Below are 26,691 nucleotides of genomic sequence, written 5' to 3' on the forward strand. Positions count from 1 at the left end.
CTTTGGGAGGCCAAGGTAGGAGGATTGCTTGAGCCCAGGATTCAAGACCAGCGTGGGCAACAAAAACAAGACGCCATTTCTACAAAAAGTTTAAAAATTAGCCAGGAGCAGTGGTGTGCACCTGTAGTCCTGGCTACTCAGGAGGCTGAGGTGAGAGGATTGTTTGAGTCCAGGAGTTGGAGGCTGCAGTGAGTTATAATCGCACCACTGCACTCCAGATAACAGAGCAACACCTTATCTCTTAAAAAAAGAAAATGTAAACTTAAAACAATGAAAAAATTAACATACATATAACATACATATAGTGCTTTTTTTTTTTTTTTTTTTTTTTTTTTGAGACAGTCTCACTCTGTCACCCAGGCTGGAGTGCAGTGGCACAATCTTAGCTCACTGAAACCTCTGCCTCCTGGGTTCAAGCGATTCTCCTGCCTTAGCTTCCCGAGTAGCTGGGATTACAGGTACGTGCCACCACGCCCAGCTAATTTTTGTATTTTTCATGGAGACAGGGTTTCACCATGTTGGCCAGGCTGGTTTCAAACTCCTGACCTCAGGTGATCCACCTGCCTCCCAAAGTGCTAGGATTACAGGTGTGAGCCACCATGCCTGGCCTCAGGTCCTTGAAGACCCTCTCACCCTCCCCCGTTTTCATGCGGGCTGAGTCCTCCCATGCCCCTCCCTCCACCTATGTGGGCAGCTGTCTCTTGCTAAATGGCTTTGGTTGCAGAGCTCATGTCGTGGCTCTCAAAAAGAAATGTGTGGGATGAATAAGCACCTAAAAATAACCCAGGATCAATTTTTTGTGTAATGGGGAAAGGGCTGTGTTTTCCTTTCTCTTCCCTCTTCTCCCTCCCTCTGCCCCCAAGGCCGGTAAATTGCTGCTGGCTGACAGCCGGGCCAAGCTGGCTTCCTGTAAGCCGTGATAACATGGAATTAGCCTGGCTGCCAACCTCCCCAGGGCGGGGACACCAGCTCTGAGCCACTACAGGCGACTCTGAGCTGGTACTTCCTGCCCTCAGCCTGGTCCATGCTCCTGGAACACTGCTTTGGAGATAACTGGGCAGAGCCAGGTGGGGTGGCTCATGCCTGTAATCCCAGCACTTTGGATCATTTGAGGCCAGGAGTTTGAGACCAGCCTGGCCAACATGGCAAAACCCCGTCTCTACTAAAAATACAAAAATTAGACAGGCGAGGTGGTGTGTGCCTGTAATCCCAGCTACTCGGGAGGTTAAGACAGGAAAATTGCTCGAACCCAGGAGGTAGAGGTTTCAGTGAGCCAAGATTGCACCACTGCACTCCAGCCTGGGTGACAGAGGGGGACTCTGTCTCAAAAAAGAAAAAAAAAAAGAAAAGAGAGAGAGAGAGATAACTGGGCAGAGACACGTCCCTGGACTTGTCCTCCAGGGGAGAAGCGGTGGGAAAACCTCTCCCAGTACAAGGCTGGAAGCTCCTGAACATTAAGGGTGCTCCAAATTACCACTTACAGGGAGGATTTGGCGGGCAGGGGCAGAGAGGTCTGGCAGCCTGGGGCACCCCTGAGGCAAGGTGTCCAGGCTGTTTGCTGACTCAGGGACTTGGCTGAGTGGCTCCTGTCTGTCCTGGTGCCTCTAAAAGGCCCTCTGACCCCTGCCGGCCACCCGCAGCCTGCCTGGAGAGGCTTTAGAAATCCGGCAGATCTTTGCTGCCCAGAACCCGCCAGCTAATAGTGGGATCCTAAGCCCAGGTCAGGTGTTTTTCTTAAGGGTGTCTGTCTTGCAGAATGGAAAGGTTCTGGGAGTATACTAGGCAGCTCCATATAGCTCAGCCACGCTTGAAGTCACCCTTCCCCCTGTGATGTGAAATGTGTGGAAAGGGACCATGGACACCTCCTGTGTTTAATACGGGGGGAACAGCAGTGTAAGGAGGAAAAACAGATCTATTAATATCAGGGGCAAAGCGTTCAGAGGTCTCCTCCTATGCTGAACCTTTGACCAAGAGATGGAAAATTCCAGGTGGGAGCCTGGAAATTCCCCATGTAGGAGAAGCAGTAAGGGAAGTGCCACACTTCCTCGCTTCCTGCAGCCCTCAGCTTCAGCCAAGACCAGGCCGGGGGTTCCTGAGTCCTGGCTGCGGTAGTTCAGTTGTTCACAGTCTTGGCTACACATCACAACCTCCTGGGGGAAGTTTCAAGTTCTGATGCCCAGGCTGATCCCAGACCCATTACATCAGAATCCCTGGGGCGGGGCCCAGGCTTCCCAGGTAATTGGAGTGTGCAGCTGGGGTGAAGAACCGCAGCCGGCAGTAACAACCTCTGTTTTCCTCCACCCTCTGTCTGGCTCCTTTATTTCTGACCTCTCAGATTCAGAGGTAGGCATGGCCGTGCATAGTGGGTGCTTGGAAAATAGTGTTCAGTGTCACTGGCCGCTACTACCGCTAATAGTAATTTAGGTTCACTCAAAGGGCAAGGAGCATTGGAAAAGTGCTTTGCTATGATTTCATTTAAAAATGTTCCAGACTGGGTGCGGTGGCTCATGCCTGTAATCCCAGCACTTTGGGAGGCCAAGGTGGGCTGATCACCTGAGGTCGGGAGTTCAAGACTAGCCTGACCAACATGGGGAAACCCCATCTCTACTAAAAATACAAAATTAGCCAGATGCGGTGGCACATGCCTGTAATCCCAGTACTCGGGAGGCTGAGGCAGGAGAATTGCTTGAACCCAGGAGGCGGAGGTTGCAGTGAGCCAAGATCGTGCCATTGCACTCCAGCCTGGGTAACAAGAGCAAAACTCTGTCTCAAAAAAAAAAAAAAAAATTGTTCCTAGCCTGGACAACACAGTGAGACCCCATCTCTAAGAAAAATTAAAAAATTAGCCAGACATGGTGGCATGCACCTGCAGGCCCAGTGAGACCAGGTCTCACTATGTTGTCCAGGCTGGCCTCAAACTCCTGTGCTCAAGCAATCCTCCCATCTTGGCCTCCCAAAGTGCTGGGATTATAGGCCTGAGTCACCGAGCCTGACCCTGATTCCTCTTAATGTCCCCACTGCCTCCCAGTCCCAGGGTCTGCTCTCTGGGCAGGATGTCTCTGTGCCGCCTTCCTTCCCACAGCACGTCTCATGTCTCTCCTTGCCCCCTTCTTGAAGTCATGGCTCCATTTCAGGCTTCTGTCTTCCTGGCTCACCTCTGCACCCCCTGACTTCCGGCAGCTTAGGGGGTCTATCTTGCAGAATGGAAAGGTTCTGGGGGTACACTTGGCATCTCCATATAGCTCAGCCACGCTTGAAGTCACCCTTTCCCCTGTGATGTGAAATCTGTGGAAAGGGACCATGGACACCTGTGTTTAATACGGGGGGAACAGCAGTGTAAGGAGGAAAAACAGATCTATTAATATCAGGCGCAAAGTGTTCAGAGGTCTCCGCTGAATCTACAAGGGGAGGGACCATAGGAGTCACCCTTTGAGGCTTGATGCTCCTCCATGATCCCACCCAGTGACTCCAACCAGCCCCAGCTACTCGAACCAGCCTCATCTACTCCAACTGGCCCCAGCTACTCCAATCAGCCCCAACTACTCCAACCAGCCCCAACTACTCCAACCAGTCTCAGCTACTCCAACTAGTCTCAGATACTCCAACCAGCCTCAGCTGCTCCATCCAGCCCTCAGCTACTCCAACCAGTCTCAGCTACTCCAACCAGCCCCAGCTACCCCAGCCAGCCTCAGCTGGAGCTCCAAAAGCCAAGAAGTGCCCAGTGCTTTGTACCTGAGTCTGTCTGTGGCTGGCTGACCAGCATACCCCTCCCTGCATAGCAGCTTGTGCTGGCTTTCTGTGGGCTACACAGGAGGACCTAAGGGTTCTAGCTGGAACTCCTTGCCCAGCTGGAACTCCCTCACCCTCCCTGTGTATCTGCTCAGTGAGATGGCTCTGCTTCCAGCACAGAACTCACCTGGCTCACATCACGCCTCACACCTGGTCACACTGCCACTCGTGTTCAGCCCCGCTGCCCCACCTCTTCAAGCACGCTGCACCCTGATCTTCCCCTTCACAGCTGCATCCACATGTGTGAGTGCATGGTGCCTCCCAAAATGGGGACAGACCTGGCTGGTCTGTCCAGGTCCCTGCAGACCAACAAGCTGCTGCCAGGGCCAGCAGGGCCTTGGAGCAGCCATGCACACCCTGACCCAGAGCATCCTGGTGAATTGCCTGAGAGCTCCAGGAGAACTTTTCTCTTGATTTGAAACTGTTATTCGTCCACTCATTCTGCCTTTCATGTGTCCCCTCCTCTGAAGGGAAGCACACTTCTGAGATGGCTTAGCAGCAGTGAAAGTCCCAAAAGCAGCCATGGGTAAGCAGGATTAGAACCAGAATCCTAGATTCACAGAGGATAAAACTGAGGCTGAGTCACATGGTTTCTGCACAATTTTTTGTTTTGTTTTGTTTTTTGAGATGGAGTCTCGCTCTGTCACCCAGGCTGGAGTGCAGTGGCGCGATCTCGGCTCGCTGCAACCTCTGCCTCCTGGGTTCAAGTGATTCTCCTGCCTCAGCCTGCCGAGTAGCTGGGATTACAGGCACATGTGACCATGCCTGGCCAATTTTTTCTTTTTTGTATTTTTAGTAGAGATGGGGTTTCACCATGGCCAAGCTAGTCTCGAACTCCTGACCTCAGGTGATCTGCCCGCCTCGGCCTCTCAAAGTTCTGGGATTATAGGTGTGAGCCACCATGCCCGGCCATGTTCATGCACATTTTTGTTGGTACCAGAGTGAGGGGGTACTCGGAGTCTCTAAGCCCTCCCTCTTCGGAGGCCCTGGCCCTTTCCTAACCAGCACGGTCCACTTTCAGGCACCTTATGTAGTGGGCTACTCTCCTGGGCCCTGTAGGATCTGCCCCCTCTCCAGTCTGATGTTGGTCCTGGAGAGGACCTGATGATCGCAGAGCACTTGACCTTTTCTTGGCTCTGAGTGGCACTGCAGGCCTCATCTCATTATTCATTTATGCTGCAGCTCTCAGGGTTCCTCAGGGGCAGCTCCAACATCCCCAGCTGGTGCCCAGAGAGTGCCATGGGGCAGACATATCCCAGCGGATGGCCTCGCTCCTAAAAGGCTGACAGATTGTCAGCCAAAGGTGATCTCAGCCCTTGCTGTGCCGAGTGGACTCCTGGGGAAAGGGATCTGTGGATATGGGGGGAAGCAAGGAACAGGCAGGTAGATGACCAGTCGTGGTTACTCCCTGCAAGATCCTGGGCAGGTCACTAACGTCTCTGTATCTCAGTGTCCACATTGGTAAGGGTTGCTGGGAGCATCAGAGAGGACAGCATAGGCAGCATTTGGCCATGCCCCCAGCATGCTGCAGGTGAGTGGCTTCCACTTGTAGACTGTGTGGTCAACAAAGCACTGCACAGCTGCTCATTAAATTTAATGACTGTGGGCAGGCGAGGTGGCTCACACTCATAATCCCAGCACTTTGGGAGGCCAAGGCGGTGGATCACCTGAGGTCAGGAGTTCGACACCAGCCTGGTCAACGTGGTGAAACCCTGTCTCTACTAAAAATACACACACACAGCCGGGCGCGGTGGCTCAAGCCTATAATCCCAGCACTTTGGGAGGCCGAGATGGGCGGATCACGAGGTCAGGAGATCGAGACCATCCTGGCTAACACGGTGAAACCCCATCTCTACTAAAAAATACAAAAAACTAGCCGGGTGCGGTGGCGGGCGCCTGTAGTCCCAACTACTCGGGAGGCTGAGGCAGGAGACTGGCGTGAACCCGGGAGGCGGAGCGTGCAGTGAGCTGAGATCCGGCCACTGCACTCCAGCCTGGGCGGCAGAGCGAGACTCCGTCTCAAAAAAAAAAAAAAAAAAAACACACACACACACACAAAATTAGCCGGGCGTGGTGGCAGGCACCTGTAATCCCAGCTACTCAGGAGGCTGAGGTGGGAGAATCACTTGAACCCAGGAGGTGGAGGTTGCAGTGAGCCAAGATTGCACCACTGCACTCCAGCCTGGGCAACAGAGCAAGACTCTATCTCAAAAAAAAAAAAAATTCATTTTAGATTCGGGGTAAAATACATGTGCAGGTTTGTTACATGGGTATATTGTGTGATGCTGAGGTTTGAGATTCTAATGATCCCGTCATCCAGATAGTGAGCACAGTACCCAATAGGTAGTTTTTCAACACTTGTCCCCTTCCTCCCTTTTGGAGTCCCCAGTGTCTGGTGTTCCCATCTTTATGTCCACTTGCACCCAGTGTTGAGCTTCCACTTATGAGTGAGAACATGCGGTATTCAGTGTTCTGTTTCTGTGTTAATTCACTTAGGATAATGGCCTCCAGCTGCATCCATGTTGCTGCACAGGACATGATTTCATTCTTTTTTATGGCAGCATAATATTCCTTGTTGGATATGTACCACCTTTTCCTTATCTAACCCACTGTTGATGGGCACCTGGATTGATGCCATGTCTTTACTATTGTGAATAGTGCTTTGATGAACATACAAGTGCAGGTGTCTTTTTGGCAGAATGATCTATTTTCCTTTGGGTAGACACCCAGTAACGGGATTGCCACGTCAGATAGTAGTTCTATTTTTAGTTCTAAAAGAAACAATCCAGGCCGGGTGCGGCGGTTCACACCTGTAATCCCAGAACTTTGGGAGGCCGAGGCAGGTGGATCACCTGAGGTCAGGAGTTCAAGACCAGCCTGGCCAACATGGTGAAGCCCCATCTCTACTAAAAATACAAAAATTAGCCGAGCATGGTGGTGCTTACCTGTAATCCCAGCTACTCGGGAGGCTGAGACAGGAGAATCGCTTGAACCTGGGAGGCGGAGGTTGCAGTGAGCTGAGACTGTGCCATTGCACTCCAGCCTGGGTAACAAGAGTGAAATTCCGTCTCAAAAACAAAACAAAACAAATAATTATCCAGAAGCTTCCAAGAGCTAGCCACCAAGTAAGCTGAGAGACAGGTGCGTCGAGCCAGTCACCCACTGTGCTGGGTGCTTTATATACATGGTTTACTTAATTCTTTTTTTTTTTTTTTTTGAGACGGAGTCTCGCTCTGTCGCCTGGGCTGGAGTGCAGTGGCCGGATCTCAGCTCACTGCAAGCTCCGCCTCCCAGGTTTACGCCATTCTCCTGCCTCAGCCTCCCAAGTAGCTGGGACTACAGGCGCCCACCACCATGCTCGGCTAATTTTTTGTATTTTTAGTAGAGACGGGGTTTCACCGTGTTAGCCAGGATGGTCTCGATCTCCTGACCTCGTGATCCGCCCGTCTCGGCCTCCCAAAGTGCTGGGATTACAGGCTTGAGCCACCGCGCCCAGCCGGGTTTACTTAATTCTTACATTGACCCTGGGAGGAATCATGTTTATAGCCTGTTTTTCAGGTAAGAAAACTGAAATTCAGAGAGGTTAAGGAACTTGCTCATATCTAGAAAGAAATGGAGCCAAAATTCAACTTGAGATCTGTCTGGCTCCAGGGCCTACCCATACTTTCTTATTTCCATTTTGGTTTTGTTTATTTGTTTGTTTGTTTGAGACAGAGTCTCACTCTGTCACCTAGGCTGGAGTGCAGCAGCGTGATCTTGGCTCACTGCAACCTCTGCCTCCCAGGACCAAGCAATTCTCCTCTCTCAGCCTCTCAAGTAGCTGGGATTACAGGTGCCCGCCACCATGCCCAGCTAATTTTTGTGTTTTTAGTAGAGACGGGGTTTCACCATGCTGGCCAGGCTAGTCTTGAATTCCTGACCTCAAGTGGTCCACCCACCTGGACCTCCCAAAGTGCTGGGATTATAGGTGTGAGCCACCGTGCCCGGTCATACTCTCTTATTTCTTTTAATAGCCATAATTATTATGCTAATGAATATAATAACATTTCATTACATTCTCCTTATAAAAATTAAAACACCTAAGGGCCGGGCGCGGTGGCTCAAGCCTGTAATGCCAGCACTTTGGGAGGCCGAGACGGGCAGATCACGAGGTCAGAAGATCGAGACCATCCTGGCTAACGCGGTGAAACCCCGTCTCTACTAAAAAATACAAAAAACTAGCTGGGCGAGGTGGTGGGCGCCTGTAGTCCCAGCAACTCGGGAGGCTGAGGCAGGAGAATGGCGTGAACCCGGGAGGCAGAGCTTGCAGTGAGCTGAGATCCCGCCACTGCACTCCAGCCTGGGCAACAGAGCGAGACTCCGTCTCCAAAAAAAAAAAAAAAAAATTAAAACACCGTAGACAAAGTTACAGAACCTTTAGACTACCCCTCCCCAACCCACTGACCTTCCCAGGTCTCATCCATGCACTCTTCCACAATACCTGCAAAATAGGCATTATAATAATAATCCCATTATATGCCTTTCCTGACTTAAAAAAATTAATTTAAATGGAAATAGAGATGGGGATCTCATTATGTTGCCCAGGCTGGTCTCAAACTCCTGGGCCCAAGCAATCCTCCTGCCTTGGCCTCCTAAAGTGCTGAGATTACAGGAATGAGCCACCACAACTGGCCCCTTTCCTGACTTTTTAAGGGTCAGATGAAATGAGTAAAAATGCCTTTTGTAAACATTACAGCCCTCTGCACACGCCTACTACTAGCATTAGCATAGTAACATACGTTACTTAAGGCCCTTTCATAAGCAATATTGTTTGGCTTAAATATCATTACTGGGAGTTAATGGACTTCTGTGCCCCTAAAGGAGACTATAAAACCTTGCCAGAGTCTGGCAGTGAGAACCTCAGTGTGGTCTTTAGGGCTAGGCTGCAGAATCTTGATTCACCAGTAGGTGTCAGGCTCTACCAAGACACATCCACCGCACCTTCTGTTTGAATTATGTCAGGGAACTGAGAGCCTTCCAGGCCTGTTCTGTGCTTTTCAGTGGATGTTAAACGTGGAGTGCTGTGGGGGTGGAATTCCAGCTGGAAGTAAGGGGCAGGGCACTCAAGATTCAAAGACCAGTGAGGCCAATGTTTGGCCTGAGTTTGCTCACAGGTGAGCCAGGGAGTCCTGGGCTCAGACCCTCCCATCCTAGGGAGATGCAGGCTGTGTTCAAAGCTGTCCATTGTGGGAAGGGACTCCCGAGGGACCGGCTGTGTCCAGATGGGTCAAGAAAGGTAACATTTGAGGTCAGTCCTGAAGGATGAGAAAGACACTTCTAAGCTCAGGAAGAGGGAAGGATGTTCCAGGAGCATCCTGGGCACAGATGAGCAGTTGGATGGATGGGCAGGGTGGGAGGATGAGAGGATAGACAAGAATGGGGGCGGATATATCTATAGTATTGAGAACCAAATGAACCATAGAAGGGATTTGATTTTTGTTTTGTTTTGTTTTGAGACAGAGCCTCATTCTGTGGCCCAAGCTGGAGTGCAGTGGCACGATCTCGGCTCACTGCAACCTCTGTCTCCCGGGTTCAAGTGATTCTCCTGCTTCAACCTCCCGACTAGATGGGATTACAGGCACGCACCACCACTCCTGGCTATTTTTGTATTTTTAGTAGAGACAGTTTCACCATGTTGGCCAGGCTGGTCTTGAACTCCCGACCTCAGGTGATCCGCCCGCCTTAGCCTCCCAAAGTGTTGGGATTACAGGCATGAACCATTACACCTGGCCAGAAGAGTCTTTTTTGTTTTGTTTTGGAGACAGAGTCTCACTTTGTTACCCAGGCTGGTCTCGAATCCTGGCCTCAAGCAATCCTCCCACCTCAGCCACCCAAAGTGCCGAGATTACTGGCATCAGCCACTGTACCTGGCCTGTTGTTTTTTTTCTTTTTTTTCTATTTGGGATGGGCTGGCTGGTGGGGAGTCACAATTATATGTGTATACGATGAATTGGACAGGAAGAGACTGGAGGCAGAGGCTGTTGTCGAAAGTCTTATCCAGGGAAGGAACAATCAGTAAGACGTAGATTGGAAGCTACATGCAAGGAAGAATCACAGGGATGTGGGACCTGATTAGATGGAGTGGGAGCGGGGATTGTTGCTGGAGGAATTAAGGCTGCCTTTGAAGTTTCCAGCTTAACCAGCTCAGTGGAGGTAGAACCATTAGTTGAGCCAGAAAACAGGAGGAAGAACAGATTGTGAAAATAGAGAAACAGTTGGACGCAGTGGCTCACGCCTGTAATCCCAGCACTCTGGGAGGCTGAGGCGGGAGGATCACCTGAGGTCAGGAGTTTGAGATCAGCCTGACCAACATGGAGAAACTCCGTCTCTACTAAAAACACAAAATTAGCCAGGGCCGGACATGGTGTCGGATGCCTGTAATCACAACTTCTCAGGAGGCTGAGGCAGGTGAATTTCTTGAACCCAGGAGGCAGAGGTTGTGGTTAGCCGAGATCGCACCATTGCACTCCAGCCTGGGCAACAAGTGTGAGACTTTGTCTAAAAAGAAAAAAAAATAGAGAAACAAGGAGCAAATAAAAAACAAAGGAAAACCAGAAAAGAAAAAAACAAATAAAAATAGAGGGAAGGCTGGGCATGGTGGCTCACACCTGTAATTCCAGCACTTTGGGAGGCTGAGGCAGGTGGATTGCTTGAGTCCAAGAGTTTGAGACCGGCCTGTGCAACATAGCAAGACCCCAGTCTCGCTCTGCCACCCAGGCTGGAGTGCAGTGGCGTGATCTTGGCCCTCTGCAACCTCTGCCTCCCGTGCTTAAGTGATTCTCCTGCCTCAGCCTCCTGAGTGGCTGGAATTACAGGCATGCGCCACCACACCCAGCTAATTTTTGTATTTTTAGTAGAGACGGGGCTTTGCCATGTTGCCCAGCTGGTCTCGATCTCCTGGCCTCAAGTGATCCACCTGCCTCAGCCTCCCAGACTGCTGGGATTACAGGCGTGAGCCACCAAGCCCGGTTTACATTATCTCTTATATCTTGATGTTCTCACATACCCCTAGGAGGCAGGCAGATAAATAGTCCCAATTTCATCGATAAGAACTCAGCTTTGATGGGAAGGGGCCATGATAAGGCAAGCCCAGCAGGCCCTGGGGCCATGATGGGAGTTGCCTTCTCCTCAGGGCCTCTTCCTGTGGATCCCTTCATGTGGGTGCAGAGGTCGGCCTCACAGCTGTTCTGGATCCCATCACCTGTTCATTATTTATTATTATTATTATTATTGAGACAGAGTCTCCTGTCATCCAGGCTGGAGCACAGTGGTGCGATCTTGGCTCACTAAAACCTCTGCTTCCTGGGTTCAAGCGATTTTCCTGTCTTAGACTCCCAAATAGCTGGGATTACAGGCGCACACCACCCCACCCGGCTAATTTTTGTATTTTTAGTAGAGATGGGGGTTTCGTCATTTTGGCCAGGCTGGTCTTGAATTCCTGGCCTCAAGCAATCTGCCTGCCTCAGCCTCCCAAAGTGCTGGGATTACAGGTGTTAAGTGCTGGGATTACAGGCGTGAGCCCCCGGTGCATCAAGTCCCAACTTAAGGGTTGCCCCGTGGCAGCCTGGGAAGCCCTTCTGGGCTTGAGCTGGATGGTCCTTACTGAAGTCTGCCCTGACCCCAGGTGTGTGATCTGGGGCACCTCCCTCTCTGGATCTGTTTCATCTCCCTATAAAGTGGGGTTGGTCTAGGTGGACTCTGAGGTCCCTGCCGCATCCAAAACCTTACTGCCATCTGATTTTGGTGGGACAGACTGTGTTGAAACTATAGGCTTGGATGGCCAGGCTTTTCCCGGAGAACTTGCCCCAAAGGAGCATTTGACAGGAGCCCTTTTGAGGTCACCAGCTGTGTCTACTGCAGAGGGGAACGTCTGCTGTGCATTTCGGCACCGAATAAGGAAAGGGACATCGGGATTCTGGCTTGAGGAAAAGGAGCTCCCAGCTCAGGGCAGACATCATTTTGGAGCCACGGAGCCAATTTCCCTCACTCCAGGAAGGGCTGGCTGTGGCTCACGTGGGAGGGGGACGCTCAGAGCCTTCCTGGGGATACCTGTTCCACTTCCTCCCAATTGCCCATCTGTTTGGAGACCCCAGACTCATTCGGGAGGCCCCTCCAGATTAGCCGCAGGAGGCAAACAACTGGCTGTGAATTCCCCCTTTGTCCAGGGAAGCCAAATGGGGAGGGGCTGAGCGGACCCCCTGCCCCCACTGGAATGTCGGCCTCCTGCGCCCCCCATTCGCCCTCCTTTTCCACCACCTCCCCTGCTCACTTCCTGAGTCCCACTGATCCCACCACCAAAACACACGCATGCATGCACACTCACGCATGCACACACACACACGCTTCCTGGCGGGCCGGCGGCCTCTGGCTCGGGGCTGGGCGATCCCCGCCACCGGGAACTCTGGGGAGAAGCCACCTTTTGTTATTCAAATCACACCCTCGCTGTGCGCGCCCGGGGGCCGCGGGATCGGGCCCGGGAACCCGCCTCCCGGTCTCCCCCCGCGCCCCCGCCAGCTGATTCCGGGATTTCCCGGTCCCCGGGGGCTCGGGCGCGCCGGTCTCTGCCGGCGGGGCCGCGCCTCCCCCGCCCCCGGCGCGCGCTGCGGCTCCGCGCCCGCCCCCCTCCCCCTCCCCCTCCCCCTCACCGCCTCCCCTCCCCCTCCCCTTCCTTTCTCCGGTCCAGCCTCGGTGCCGCCGCCGCCGCCGCCGCCTGCCCCGGTCCGCGGGGGCCCTGCCGGCCGCCCTCCCCGCAGCATGGCACCCTCGGGGCGCGATTAGCCGGGAGCAGCTTTGGGGGAAGCGGGATCTCCAGGGGTGGGGGGGTGCCCCGCAGTCTCGGTCATGGATGTGAGCAAGATGGTAAGTGTGAGCAGGGGCTTTGCCCCGAGCCCCCTCCCCACCCCCCAGCCCTGGCGCCCTCCCTTCTCCCCCTCCTAGCCGGCGCGATCCATTGAAAGTTTCTGGATTGTTGATCCTGCCTGTTGGCCCCAACTCCAGGCGTGCCGGAGGAGGGAGCCGGGCCAGGATTCTGGAGGCGGCTGGCCGGCCGGGATGGGCTCTCGCTTTCCCGCCGCGCCGCCGCCGGGCTGCCCGGGAGATCGCGCTGGACTCCAGGGTCGGGGCTGCGGGGCTCGCCGCCCACCTCCGGAGACCTGCCCGGCAGAGGGAGGGCAGCGCCGCCGGAAGGGGCTTGTACCGTGCCCTCCGGAGCCCCCTGCCCGCACACCTACAGGAAATCGATGGGAAGATGTGTGGGGCTGAGCCCGTGGGCAGGGAGGCACAGGTGGCGCTGGGAGGACAGGGAGAAGCCAGGGTTTCAACCATCCTAGGAAGTGAGGGGGCAGGAATGGAGCCCTTGGCAGAGACGGGGGAGGTTCTAGGTTGGCTACTTGGGAACCCCAGCTTCTGTGGGCCTGGGGTGCAGCCAACACCTTCACCTCCTAAGCATGACTCCCCCTTTCCTTTAGAAATGGGCTTCTCTGGAGGGGTCTGTGCCCTCCCCCAGAGCAGCCCTCCACCCCCACCTCCACCGCGAATACAGTAGGAGCTTGAAGAAATCATTGCTTATTGATTGAGACCAAGGAGCAGCTCTCAGCCGATACCAGGATGTGATTTGGGGGATTCTGATGGGAGGGGGGTTCGCAGGGAGCACCTGGAGGCCCGGAAACTGCAGGTTTTCCCAGGGGTCTTGATTGGCTCTCACTCTGAATGGAGATTTAAGGATGCCCTTGCCATCTCCACCACCCCAACCCCCAGTTTCGACCAGGGTACTGTCTCTACCGTCCAGCCTTGCAACCTCAAGGGCCTATGTGTCAGGCTGGTCTTGTGGGAGGGAGGCAATCAGGGCTTTCGAGGAAAGAAGCTCTGTGTGTGTGTGTGTGTGTGTGTGTGTGTGTGTATTTGGGCCGTGGGGTGGGGAGGGTAGAGGGTCTGGGTCTGCCCTTACCATAGAGATGAGGAGATGCTAGAATTTGAGTTTATCTTGTTAAGAATTACATTACTTTTCCCCAGAGGGTGCCCTTTCGAGGCAACCAAGGGAGGTTGGTTCTCTGCCTGGCCCTGGCCTTTGGCACTCTGTCTTGGCTAGGAGACAATGGGATGGGGGCTGATGACAGGTGAGAGTCCTCTTCTATGGCCTGCATCAGTCTCAGACTGACTGAGCATTGCCCCTGGGGTTGGGGGCTGGGTGAGGGGTTCCATGGGTTCCTGTCTTTATTTGGAGAGAAATACCTGTCCATGGCTGGGCAGTGAGTGCCCAGAGGTTGGACCAGCATTCCCTGTCTGTCTGCCATGAAAGCTCGCTTTCTTTGGGCATGTATTAGAACTCCCTCTCAAAAAAAAAAAAAAAAAAAGCTCTGTGCAGCTATGGGGGTGGAGATGTAGAAAACTAAGCAGTAGTTCTTTCCTAGAGGTATCTGAGCAAGACCAGAAGAGTCACCTGTCTGGGCTATGATTAGGGGGTTTGGGGTCTGAAGCTTTGAAGCTCTACTCTAGTCCAATGGCCACTAAACCAAATCACCCCTGAGCATCCTCCCAGCCCTGCACCCAGGTTCCCTGCAAAGCTTGGCCTGCGAGGACCAGCTTATAGGACTCAGGGACCTCTGTCTATCCATCCCTCATTAATCAACAGCGTTTATTTAATTCCCATAATTTCTATAGCAAGTGCTGGGTAAAGAACACAAAGAAACATCATTGAAGGCCTCCCTCCCTGCTTCTCAAGGCCCTTAGCATGAAAGTGAAAGATCCAGAGAGATACAGGCCAACTCAACAGTTAGCTATCAATACAGGCCTAGATCAGAAGGCCAAAGCTTTGAGGACCATGAGGGTCTGAGAAAGGACTGGAATGCAGAGTTCAGATGGAAGACCAAGACCTCAGTTGGCCCTTGGAGGTTGGGTGGGGTAGGCATTGCCTGTTGGGAGAATCGCAGGAAGAGAATGGGCAGAGCCCATTGGGTGAGGCTGAAGACATTTGGCTGGTACAGAGGTTTGAAATCAGAAAACATCGAGATGGTTGTTTGGGGCCAGACCAGCAAGGCCTTGAATGCCAACCAAGGCATCCTGACCCTGGCCCGTAAGCACTGGGAAATCTCTGGAGAATTTTGATGCTCTGGGGAGGCGCATCTATTGCCTCTTTCCTCTTTTAGCTTGGGGTCCAAACAAAAGTGATATTAGATTCTCATTAATCATTGAGCAGCCAAGCGCCCTGTCCAGAAACAATTGTCTGCAGCTCTTTGTAAAGAGCACAGACCTGTGACTGTGTAGCAAGAAGAACCTTACCCACCCTGGGGAATTGGCGTCTGCTTTTCATTCCTGCAAGAGGCCAAAAGTACTTTCTGTTCTGGCCATTAAATTCCCATCTCTGGTTTGAAGTCCTCACTCTGGGGGCCTTTGGCTGCAGGCTTGACCTCAAATGCAGCCTTTCAGGAACATCCTTGACAGAGTCCAGTATCAGCCTTGGAGATTTCTCTTGCTTATGCAGAGTGAGAAAAAGCAGATTGTAGTTTACCTGACTCTGGGTGATTTTTTTTTTTTTTTTTTTTTGAGACAGAGTCTCCATCTGTCGCTCAGGTTGGAGTGCAGTGGCGTGATCTCGGCTCACTGCAACCTCTGCCTCGCGGGTTCAGGCGATTCTTGTGCCACAGCCTCCCTAGTAGCTGGGACTACAGGCACGCACCACCATGCCCAGCTAATTTTTGTATTTTTTAGTAGAGACAGAGTTTCACCACGTTGGCCAGGCTGGTCTCAAACTCCTGGGCTCAAGTAATCACCTGCCTCAGCCTCCCAAAATGCTAGAATTACAGGCGTGAGCCACCACACCTGGCCCTCTGCATTTTTTTTTTTTTTTTTTTTTTTTTTTTTTTTTTAGAAACAGGGTCTTGCTCTGTTGCCCAGGCTGGAGTGCAGTGGCACAGTCTCAGTTCATTTGCAACCTCTGCCTTCCAGGTTCAAGCGATCCTCGCAATCTCAGCCTCCTGGGTAGCTGGGATTACAGGCGCACACCACTACACCCAGCTAATTTTTGTATTTTTTGCAGAGACAGAGTTTTGCCACGTTGCCCAGGCTGGTGTCGAACTCTTGGGCTCAAGCAATCTACCCACCTAAGCCTCCCGAAGTGCTGGGATTATAGGTGTGAGCCACCGTACGCTGCGTCCCTGCATGATTTTGAGCAAACTTCTTCTGTAACCTCTTACCCTCATCTGTATCATGAACATAATAATAGAGAAGGTTGGAAATAATCCTTTTAAGGCATAGAAGCTGGAGTAGTAAATCTTCCATACACCTGGTGGCTGTTCTTTTTTTTTTTTTTCCCGAGATGGAGTCTCGCTCTGTCATCCAGGCTGGAGTGCAGTGGCGCGATCTCGGCTCACTGCAACTTCCGACTCCCGGGTTAAGCGATTCTCTTGCCTCAGCCTCCCGAGTAGCCAGGATTACAGGCGCACACCGCCATGCCCAGCTAATTTGACTGTTCTGATCATGATGATCTCTGGTCTCATCTGGGCCTAAGGTGACTCTTGATTTCCCTTTCATGCTTTAATTTTTTGATTGGCCTGGAGAGCTGAGCCCAGGCCATATTTCAGCTGACGGCTCTTGGGACCAGTTCTCCCAGGCCTGGTGATTTTTGTGAATGAGGGTACACACGACTGGAGACAGTGGATTTACCAGCTGCTGCGACCCATGAATTTTTGATGACATCAGATATCTGCCCAAGGGAGAGCTGGTTTAACCCTGCATTCAGGGAGAAAGTGCGGATGCCTTTTAGGGGTTGATGATGGAGGCTGTGCCTTTCACTAAACACAGAGAATGCACAGTACTGTAATTTGGAAAATGGAGTCAACACTATCAATTATTACCAAAGAACATACCGTTTACATAACAATTTATATTTCTATGGTGCTTTACAGTATACAAGGCAATTTTTTTTCTTTTTTCTTTTTTTTTTTTAGAGACGGGGTCTCACTCTGTCACCTAGCCCGGAGTGCAGTGGCACAATTATAGCTGACTGTAGCCTCGAACTCCTGGGCTCAAGCTATTGTCCCCACCTCGGCCTCCTGAGTAGCTGAGACCATAGACGTGAGCCACCAAGCGAGGCTAATTTTTATTTTATTTATTTATTTGTTTTTGTAGAGACGGAGTCTTCTATGTTGCCCAGGCTGGTCTTGAACTCCTGGCCTCAAACGATCCTCCTGCCTCAGCATCCCAAACTGCTGAGATTACGGGCATGAGCCACCACACCTGGCCTATATAAAAGCATTTTCACACTTGTTCTCACTACAACCCCATGAGGAAGGCAGGGCAGAAATGATTAGCTACGTTTTACAGATAAAATTAGTTCAGAAAAGTGACATCCGATATTCCATACCAGGGGTAGAACCAGGTCTTGTGTCCAGTTCTCTGACAGTCAAAGTATGCACTATAGCGATATAATAAATAAAAGGTGAGGAAAAAGATTTAGTGTCTAGATTCTAGAATGGACACAAGTTAATTTCAAAAGATGAGCTAGGGGTCGTGGCCTTTGGCCTCTGGGTCCCCTAGGGGAGAAGACTTACGAAAGAAGGATGAGTGTCTATATGTGGACTCAGCCTTGTAAATCCCCTCCATCTGTTTTTGTTGTTGTTTTTTTTTTTTCGAGAAGATCTCACTCTGTTGTCAAGGCTGGAGTGCAGTGGTGTGATCATAGCTCACTGCAGCCTCGAACTCCTAGGCTCAAGCAATCCTCCCATCTCGGCCTCCCAAGTAGCTGGGACAACAAGCAGGCACTACCACAATGCTTGACTGCCTTTTTTGATTTCTGGTAGAGACGAGGTTTCGATATGTTGCCCAGTATGGTCTAGAACTTCTGGGCTCAAGCGATTCTCCCACCTCAGCCTCCCAAAGTGCTGGGATTACAGGCATAAGCCACTGTGCCCTGCTCCCTATAGCCCTATAGCTATTTTTAAAATTCAGGAGTTTCTTCCTGAATCTCACTGCTTCCTCAAATGTGAGACACTTGACTTACCCAGCAGGCAGATGAGAGGGGTGGAAAGAAGGTATTTCAGATGTTCTGAGTAATGATATTGACTGTAGAGCAGAAAAGACTTCTGGTCAACCTGTTGTTGCTGCTGGTGTTAGCAGAAGGGATGTGGTAGAAGTTAAATGCCTAACTGGAGAGATCGCTGTGCAAAATGATGCCAAAGACTGCTGGGTGACCTGCCCAGCAAATAGAGCAGCATTTTCAGCCCTGGCCACAAGATCCATTTAGTGGGTTGCTGCCAGCATATGAAAGAGTGAAATAGGCCAAGCACGCGGTGGCTCACACTTGTAATCCCAGCACTTTGGGAGGCCAAGGCAGGTGGAACACCTGAGGTCAGGAGTTAGAGACCAGCCTGGCCAACATGGTGAAACCCAGCTCTACTAAAAATACAAAAATTAGCCGGGTAAGACAGCACACACCTGTAATCCCAGCTACTTGGGAGGCTGAGGCAGGAGAATTGCTTGAACCCAGGAGGCAGAGGTTGCGGTGAGCTGAGATCGCGCCACTGCACTCCAGCCTGGACAACATAGCAAGAGTCCATCTCAAAAAAATAAAAACAAGAGTGAAATAGATGAGAAAACATCCAGGTATATTCCACGTGAGAGGGTAAGCATTAGATCATGAAACGGATTTTGATTGTATCTATGCGTGCACACAAGTAAGTACTGGGTGGCCCCGTAAAATGTAGTTTTTTTCTTCAACTTTTAAGTTCAGGGGTACATGTGCAGGTTTGTGACACGTAAACATGTGCCATGCAGGTTTGCTGCACAAATCAACCCATCACCTAGGTGTTAAGCCCAGCATCCATTAGATATTCCTCCCGATACTCTCCTTCCCCACCCTCTGACAGACCCTCATGTGTGTTGTTCCCTGCCATGTGTCCATATGTTCTCATCACTCAGGTCCTACTTATAAGGGAGAACATGTGGTGTTGGTTTTCTATTCCTGTGTCATTTTGCTGAGGATAACAGCTTCCAGCTTCATCCATATCCCTGCAAAGGACGTAATCTCATTCCTTTTCGTGGCTGCATAGTATTCCATGGTGTATGTGTACCACAGTAAAATGTGTTTTTTACTATAGTCAGTTGCGTAGTCCATTTGTGCTGCTTTAACAATACCTGAGACCTGGTAATTTATAAATAACGGAAATTGGCCAGGCACAGTGGCTCACACCTGTAATCCCAGCACTTTGGGAGGTTGAGGCAGGAGGATCGCTTGAGCCCAAGAGTTTGAGACCAGTCTGGGCAATATAGTGAGACCCTGTCTCTACAAAAAAATGAAAAAATTAGCCAGGCATGGTGGTACATGCCTGTAATTCCAGCTACTCGGGAGGCTGAGCCCAAAAGGTCAGGGCTGCAATGAGCTATGATAACACCACTGCACTCCAGCCTGGGTGGCAGAGTAAGACCTTGTCCTTAAAAAAATTGCTTAGGAGAAAAGAATTTTTGATTTACCATTTGTGGATTACTATCTTTCATCGTCACTGATCATTAAGATTTTATCTCACCAAGATGAGGTTCCATTCAATTCAGGTGCATACTGAATACCCCCTTTTTATGCAGGCCCCTGGGTGAGGACGTTAAGATACTAAGGGATCCAGGGCTGAGGATGGCTGAGTCCTTGTCTGTCAAAAAGGCTTACAGAGTTGAGAGAGAGAGATTTCCTCGAAATGCACCAAGCGCGACCACGCATCAATAGACATTTGCAATTGACAGAACAGTCTCACCTGGATTATTTTCTTCCTCACGTCGGCCTTGTGAAGCAGGATTTATTGTCCTAGGAGCACCTGTCTTCAGAGGCCCCTCTGGTCAGAGTTGCACTTCTGGTCAGGGGCTAAGTCCAGATGCAAACGTGGGTTTTAAGATAGCCCCTCCCAGGGAGCTGTTTTGCCCGGATCACACTATCTCTCCCTCCCACTTCCCCGCTTCCTGCCGTCTTTCCCCTACTCCAATCTCCCCCGCAACACACACGCAGCTAGGTGAGTTTCTTGAAGTTCAAGTCCAAGTGCTGTTTCCCCTCCACCTTTGTCTCCCTTCTTGCCCAGAGAGGTCCCAGTTCAAACCCAGGATAGGCACGTGGTCTCACAGCTGCCCCTGAGCCAAAGATTTCCATAATCGGAGAAGATTCCACCTGCTCCAGAGCCCCAAAGAAATTAATCCATGGGTCATTTAAGAAAAAAAAAAATTCCCCATGTCTCCTTTAGATTCCTTGAAGTCCTAATGCATCTTTAATTTGGAGGAGGTTCCTGTGGGCAGGTAGAGAGGGGTCAGGGCGGGAGGTATATTTGTAAATGGGAATGGTTGAGTGAGTGGGACCCCAGCCAGATCTGCTCCACGGCCCTGTCCCCTGTGCACAGAGGATTAAGGGAGACTCATCTGTGTCCTGAGGCTGCTCCAGATGCTGAGCCTGGGATTTGGAGTAACAGAGGCTAAGGTCCTGTTGCCACCACTTGCCGACTCTCAGATCATAGACAAGTTAGTTAATCTCGTCCATCATATTGTTTCCTCATCTCTTAAGATTGGTGTCTGCAGACTTGCAGTGCTGTCGAGGTGCTCATTTAAAGTACTTGACACAAGCCAGGCATGGTGGCTCATGCCTGTAATCCCAGTGCTTTGGGCGGCTGAGGCGGGAGGATTACTTGAGCCCAGGAGTTCAAGACCAGCCTGGGCAAAATAGCAAGACCCCACCTCTACTAAAAAAAAAAAAAAATTAAAAAAAAAAATTATCTGGGTTTGGTGGCATGAGCCTGTGGTCTCAGCTACTGGGGATCCTCCCAGCCAAGGCAGGTGGATCACTTGAGCCCAAGAGTTCAAGGCTGCAGTGAGCTGTGATTACACCGCTGTACTCCAGCCTGGGTGACAGAGCGGGACCCTGTCTAAAAAAATAAGATAAAATAAAAATACAGAACTTGGCACATAGGAGGGGCTTAGTAAACCATGGCTATCATTAGTAATATTTTTGCTTTTTCATTTAGGCTATAAATAAAATCTGAAAACTTCAGGGGAAGGGGGAGAGCATTGCTTCTTGCAGAATGATCACTGCTGGGTGAGCTCAGTCTGCTGGGGCAATCAGACCTGTTAGTAGTTGCAATACATGTTGTGCAATGCACAAAGGATGGGGCATGTGTCAGCCTGGAGAAGGGGTTAACCAACTGGCAACTTAAGGAAGGGTATCATTAAGAAAACTGGGGGCAGAGGGGAAGATGATCCCCTGGAATGAGGAAAATAAGGGTATTTCAGGCACACTAAAAGGGTAAGGTCATGAAACCACAGGGTTTGTTCAGAAACTACCTCTGGTTGATGCTTGAAAAGTAGGCACACTCCATATCTCTGTGGGCTAACAAAGTTCCCACAATACGGAACCCAAATCTTTTTTTTTTTTTTTTTTTTTTTTTTGAGGTGGATCTTGGTCTGTCACCCATGCTGGAGTACAGTGGTGTAGTCATGGCTTACTGCAGCCTCAAACCTCTCAGTCTCAAGTGATTCTCCCACCTCAGCCTCCCGAGTAGCTGGGACTACAGGTGCACACCACCACACCTGGCTGATTTTTGTCTGTTTTATAGAGACGGGGTTTCACCTTGTTGCCTAGGCTTGTCTTGAATTCCTGAGCTCAAGAAGCGATCTGCCCGCCCTGGTTTCCCAAAGTGTTGAGATTATAGGCATGAGCCACTGTGCTGGCTTTGTTTTCCTTTTTAGAGAGAAAGTCTCGCTGTATCCCTGAGGCTGAAAGGCAGTGGTGCAATTCCAGTTTCAGTTCACTGCAGCCTCAACCTCCCGGGCTCAGGTGATCCTCCCACCTCAGCCTCCCAAGTAGCTGGGACTACAGGTCCATGCCACCATGCCCAGCAATTTTTAACTTTTTGGCAGAGACAGGATTTTGCTATGTTTCCCAGGCTGGTTTTGAACTGCTGGCCTCAAGCAATACTCCTGCCTCGGCCTCCCAACTTGGCCTCCCAAAGCCGAATCTTTTTATACCTCAGTGATTCCTGGAAGAGCTGTGCTTTAAGAAGGGGAGCAGGCCAGGTGCGGTGACTCACACCTGTAATCCCAGCACTTCGGGAGGCCGAGGCGGGAGGATCACCTGAGGTCGGGAGTTTGAGACCATCCTGACCAACATGGAGAAAACCTGTCTCTACTAAAAATACAAAATTAGCCAGGTGTGGTGGCTCATGCCTGTAATCCCAGCTACTCAGGAGGCTGAATCACAAGAATCGCCTGAACCTGGGAGGCGGAGGTTGCAGTGAGCCGAAATCACGCCACTGCACCCCAGTCTGGGTGACAGAGCAAGATTCCATCTCAAAAAAAAAAAAAAAAAAAAAGGGGAGCTGCAATTGAAGGAAACACAGGACGCACAATAGGTGCTGAATGCATGAATGATTAAAAGACAAAAGGAGAAGACATTCTAGTTGAGAGAGAGGTGCTGCACACAGGCTGAACATACAACACTGGGGAATGAATGTTGAGTAGGTTTGTCAGGAGCGGGGCCAGAGGAATAGAGAGGAGGAGTGGGCACAGGTGTGAGGGCCTGTGTTAAAAAATAACCAGCAAGTCTCTAGTAGAGCCAGTAAGCGGGGCTGCCTCCACTTGACAATCAGACATGGATATGCTATTCTGGCCAACGGGTTTACGCTGCCTACTGGTCCTCGGGCCTGGAGATGGCTGTCACTGGTACCAGGATAAGTGTGGGAGTTGCAAACCGTGGGTTGGGCAAAGTTTTTTTGAAATGAACATTTCATTAACTTTCTATGTTAACCTCTCTTTGGAGGACTCAGTTCAGCCTCGTATTCTGGGACCTAAAATAACTTTCTCTCGCTGGATTTTTCTCAGGCTAGAAAGAAGTCTTACAAAATCACTGCCTCCCTATTCCACCTAGCTCAAGATCATGTCACCAGCCCGGTGCTGGGTAGGGATGTTTCCAATGGTTACAACCAGGGTCCTGGCTATTGTCCTTTTTGCCCTATATATGTGAAGATTGTCCCCTGAGTCAGCAGACACCGAGGACCCACCCAGACCTCATGCCAGGTGTAGATAATACAAGAGAGAAAGTGATCCTTTGATGGCTTCTGCCTTAAAAGAGGTACAGGCCGGGCGCAGTGGCTCACACCTGTAATCCCAGCGCTTTGGAAGGTCCAGGCAGGTGGATCACTTGAGGTCAGGAATTTGAAACCAGCTCGGCCAACATGGTGAAGCCCCGTCTCTACTAAAAATACAAAAATTAGCCAGGTGAGGTGGCACGTGCCTGTAATCCCAGCTACTTGGAAGGCTGAGGCACGAGAATCTCTTGAACCCGGGAGGTAGAGGTTGGAGTGAGCCGAGATCGCACCACTACAGTCTGGCCTGGGCGACAGAGCAAGACTTTGTCTCAAAAAAAAAAAAGTACAGGAGATAAAATTACAATATTAGATTAATGTTAATAATCACAATAGTGTGATTAGTACAATATTAGAGATTTAAGGAAAGTTCTATAGACATTCAGAGGCAAGATGACTAATTCTGCCAAATGGTACAGGAAGTGGGGTGGGGAAGGTGACATTTCATTTATTCATTTATTCAGAAAAGATTTATAGAGTGTCTTCCATATGCCAGGTGCTGTTCCAAGCACTTGGGATACTTCATTGAACCAAACAAAGATTCCTGCCTTGTGGAGCTGAGCTCCTGCAGGGATTGAGGGGTTGAGTGATAGATAATAGAAATAAATGTAAATGAGAAAATTTTGTAAGCTGTTGGAAGGTGGTAAATGATCCAGGAAATGGGATTAGATGCAGAAATGGCTGCACCATTCTAAATATGCTTGGATAAGAATTGTAACAGAGGGGTGAGCCCATTCATTCCCAGCAGGGGATTTTCCTTGGCTGCCAGGGAACTCTGGAACCCCTGTTCATGGTGTGTAGTTGGCTTACAGTCTGGCTGAAATCCTGGACTCCAGATTTAGCTCATGGCTCATTGCTGAGAGTTGCCTGAGTCTAAACCTCAGGGCCCTTTCCCTGTGCCCAGCTCCCCTTGACCATCCTCCTGAGGTCTACTCAACTGTGGATCCAGCTGTCAGCCAGATGGTCTACAGAGCACTGAACGCTCATCCATTTCTGCCAGATTTTCTAGAAGTTAGAGGGAAGATGCTGCCTCTTATATCCAACAAATCTCCAGTAAGGGAGCCAAGGTCACATGGGCAGTTCTCTGGCCATGGCCCTGGCTGTGGACTTGATGTTACACACAATAAACAAGGCCTTCTCAGCCCTACCCAAGTAACATCAACTGGAACGAGGCTGGGGGTGACGGAGCACCATGTCTCATGCAATTCTCAGAAAAGCGTGATTCCTATTTTCATGTTCTAGCTGGAGAAAACTGAGGCTCAGAGAAGTCAAATCTCAAAGGGCCCCTCACTTTGATCTAGGAACAGTATTTCAGAGTGGTGGAGGCCTTAGGTCCCGGGGTTCAAAATCTGTCTCTACCACTTACCTGGGCAGGTTAGTGGGTTCTTTATTCTATAGAGATTTAAGGAAACTCCCATAGAAACTCAAGTAGGAATGATTGATTCTGCCCAGTGGTAGAGGAAGTGGGGTGGAGAAAGTGACCATTCATTTATTTGGAAAAGGTTTATAGAGTGCCCTTGATATGCCAGGTGCTGTTCTAAGCACTTGCTTCATTGAAGTACACACTTTGGCTTCTCCTTCCCCGAGGAGAGATAGCCTTGAGTGCGTTGGGCCCTGATACTGTAGTTTGCGGGGCGGGGGCTCCTGCACATTGAGTAGATTTTAATACCACATAGCTGAGGCCATCAGCACCAGCAGTAAGGAAACAGGTAATCCACAGAAGTGTTAAACTTCTGCCACTTTTCAGAAAATATGAAAAGGTACAAAGAAAATAGAGATCAAATATTTTTCCACCATCTAAAACTACTGCTAACAATTTAGTGTAGGTCCTTACAGACTTTTCTGTGTGTGTTTGTGTTTGTGTGCGTACACTAGGTTGAACCATATGAAATTGCCTTTTGTATAAGTCAAAAACAGCCAAATCTTCATCTGATTCAATCAAACACAAGCACGTACACATAGACAAATACACACATATTTAAAGAAAATGGGGCCATACCATAATACGGTTTTGTAGACTTTAATTTTTGTTTTCACCATGCTGGAGATCTAGAAATAATATATCAGAGTGGTCCAGGCCATCCATGGGTTTTGGGTTCATGGGTTCAAAACCAGTTTCCACTGTGTACTTGCCTGGGTGGGTTACTGAGGTCTCCTTTTGCCAGGCTTTCCCTCTTGTACAGTGGGCATAGTCATAATACCTTCCATACGGGGTTGTGGTGAGGGCACATGAATTACTGCATATAAAGTGCTTCGATCAATGCCTTGGCATGTATCATTCAGTCAATGTTAGTATTGCTATAATTCCAGATGAGCAGGGGGTGATGTATCATTTCATTGTGATCTGCCCTCTATTAATAACATTTTCCACTACTGGGGTGAAATCTTTGTACGTTCACCTAAGAGTATGTATCCATTGGCTTACTTATGTTTAAGGACTTAGGCTTTGAGGTTTTCGCTTTTAAGAATTCTTTTTGCTACTGTGTTTCAAGCTGGGTAGTGAGTACAGGGGAAGTTTCCTTGGGCGGCTACCCTATGACCCTATAGATTAGGCTTCCAGGTCATGGCCCCAGTCTTAGTCCATTCTTGCTGCCATAACAAAATACCATAGACAAACAATAGACGTTTATTTCTCACAGTTCTGGGGGCTGTGACATCCAAGATCACAGAGCCACCAGATTCAGTGACTGGCAAGAGCCTGTTCCATAGATGGCATTTTCTCGCCACATCCTCACATAGCAAAAAGAGGTGGAAGAGAAGAATGCTGTGCCTTCACATGCAGAAGAGATAGAAGGGGCAAGCAGTTCTCCAAAGCCTCTTTTTTTTTTTGAGACGGAATTTTGCTCTTGTTGCCCAGGCTTGAGTGCAATGGCGGATCTCAGCTCATTGCAACCTCTACCTCCCGGGTTCAAGTGATTCTCCTGCCTTAGCCTCCCGAGTAGCTGAGATTACAGGCGCCCACCACCACACCCAGCTAATAATTGTATTTTTAGTAAAGATGGGGTTTCACTACGTCGGCCAGGCTGGTCTCGAATTCCTGACCTCAGGTGATCCACTCTCATCGACCTCCCAAAGTGATTACAGGCATAAGCCACTGCGCCCAGCCTAAAGCCTCTTTTTTTTAGAGACAGGGATTCACCATGTTGCCCAGGCTGGTCTCAAACTCCTGGGCTCAAACGATCCACCCACCTTTGGCCTCTCAAAGTGCTGGGATTACAGGCATGAGCCACCACGCCTGGCCTCCAAAGCCTCTTTTATAAGGGCATTTGTCCTCTTCACAAGGGCAGAGCCCTCATGACTTAATCATGTCCCAAAAGGCCCTACCTCTTCATACCATCACAATGGAGATTAAACTTCAACATGAATTTTGGAGGTGACTCACATATTTAAACTATAGCACCCTATCTCCGCTTTTCTACTTGCTAGAAACAGTGACTGCTCACCAGTCCCCAACACTGGGCCTTGATCACTTCTGTGGCTCGATCATGCTGTCATCTCTACCTGAATGACCTGGCAGGCCCCCTTTCCAGACCAGCTTCTCTGCTAGTTAGGTTGGTTCTTCCTCCAGGCAGCCATCACCAACCCTTAAGCCTCAGATAGATGCCTACACCCCAGTCCTCCATACAGTCTATACCCACCAGTCTCTCTCTTCTCACAAGGTGGACACAGTGCCATCATCTTTCTCCCCATCTAGACCTCACTCTTTGAAACCAGGACTAAGTATTAGTGATCTGTGAGTTGACTTAATGCAACACTTGACTGG

General features: G+C 50.2%; 1 protein-coding gene across 8 annotated transcripts in view; it reads left to right on the top strand.

Annotated features, from left to right (window-relative positions):
- The window catches only part of HIP1 (huntingtin interacting protein 1), a 206,890-nt gene that overhangs the window by 84,051 nt on the left and 96,148 nt on the right, over nt 1-26,691 (top strand). For 3 of the 8 annotated variants that reach the window (XM_074034673.1, XM_074034674.1, XM_045389669.3), the window contains exon 1: nt 12,505-12,687. The exons of the other annotated variants lie outside the window; for them this stretch is intronic. In XM_074034673.1, the coding sequence (XP_073890774.1) occupies nt 12,670-12,687 (18 nt within the window). In that variant the 5' untranslated portion in view covers nt 12,505-12,669. Of the gene's footprint in view, nt 1-12,504; nt 12,688-26,691 lie in introns of those variants that run through there. 8 annotated transcript variants of the gene reach the window in all.

The sequence above is a fragment of the Macaca fascicularis genome, chromosome 3 (assembly GCF_037993035.2).
Source record: "Macaca fascicularis isolate 582-1 chromosome 3, T2T-MFA8v1.1".
NCBI classification, from domain to species: domain Eukaryota; kingdom Metazoa; phylum Chordata; class Mammalia; order Primates; family Cercopithecidae; genus Macaca; species Macaca fascicularis.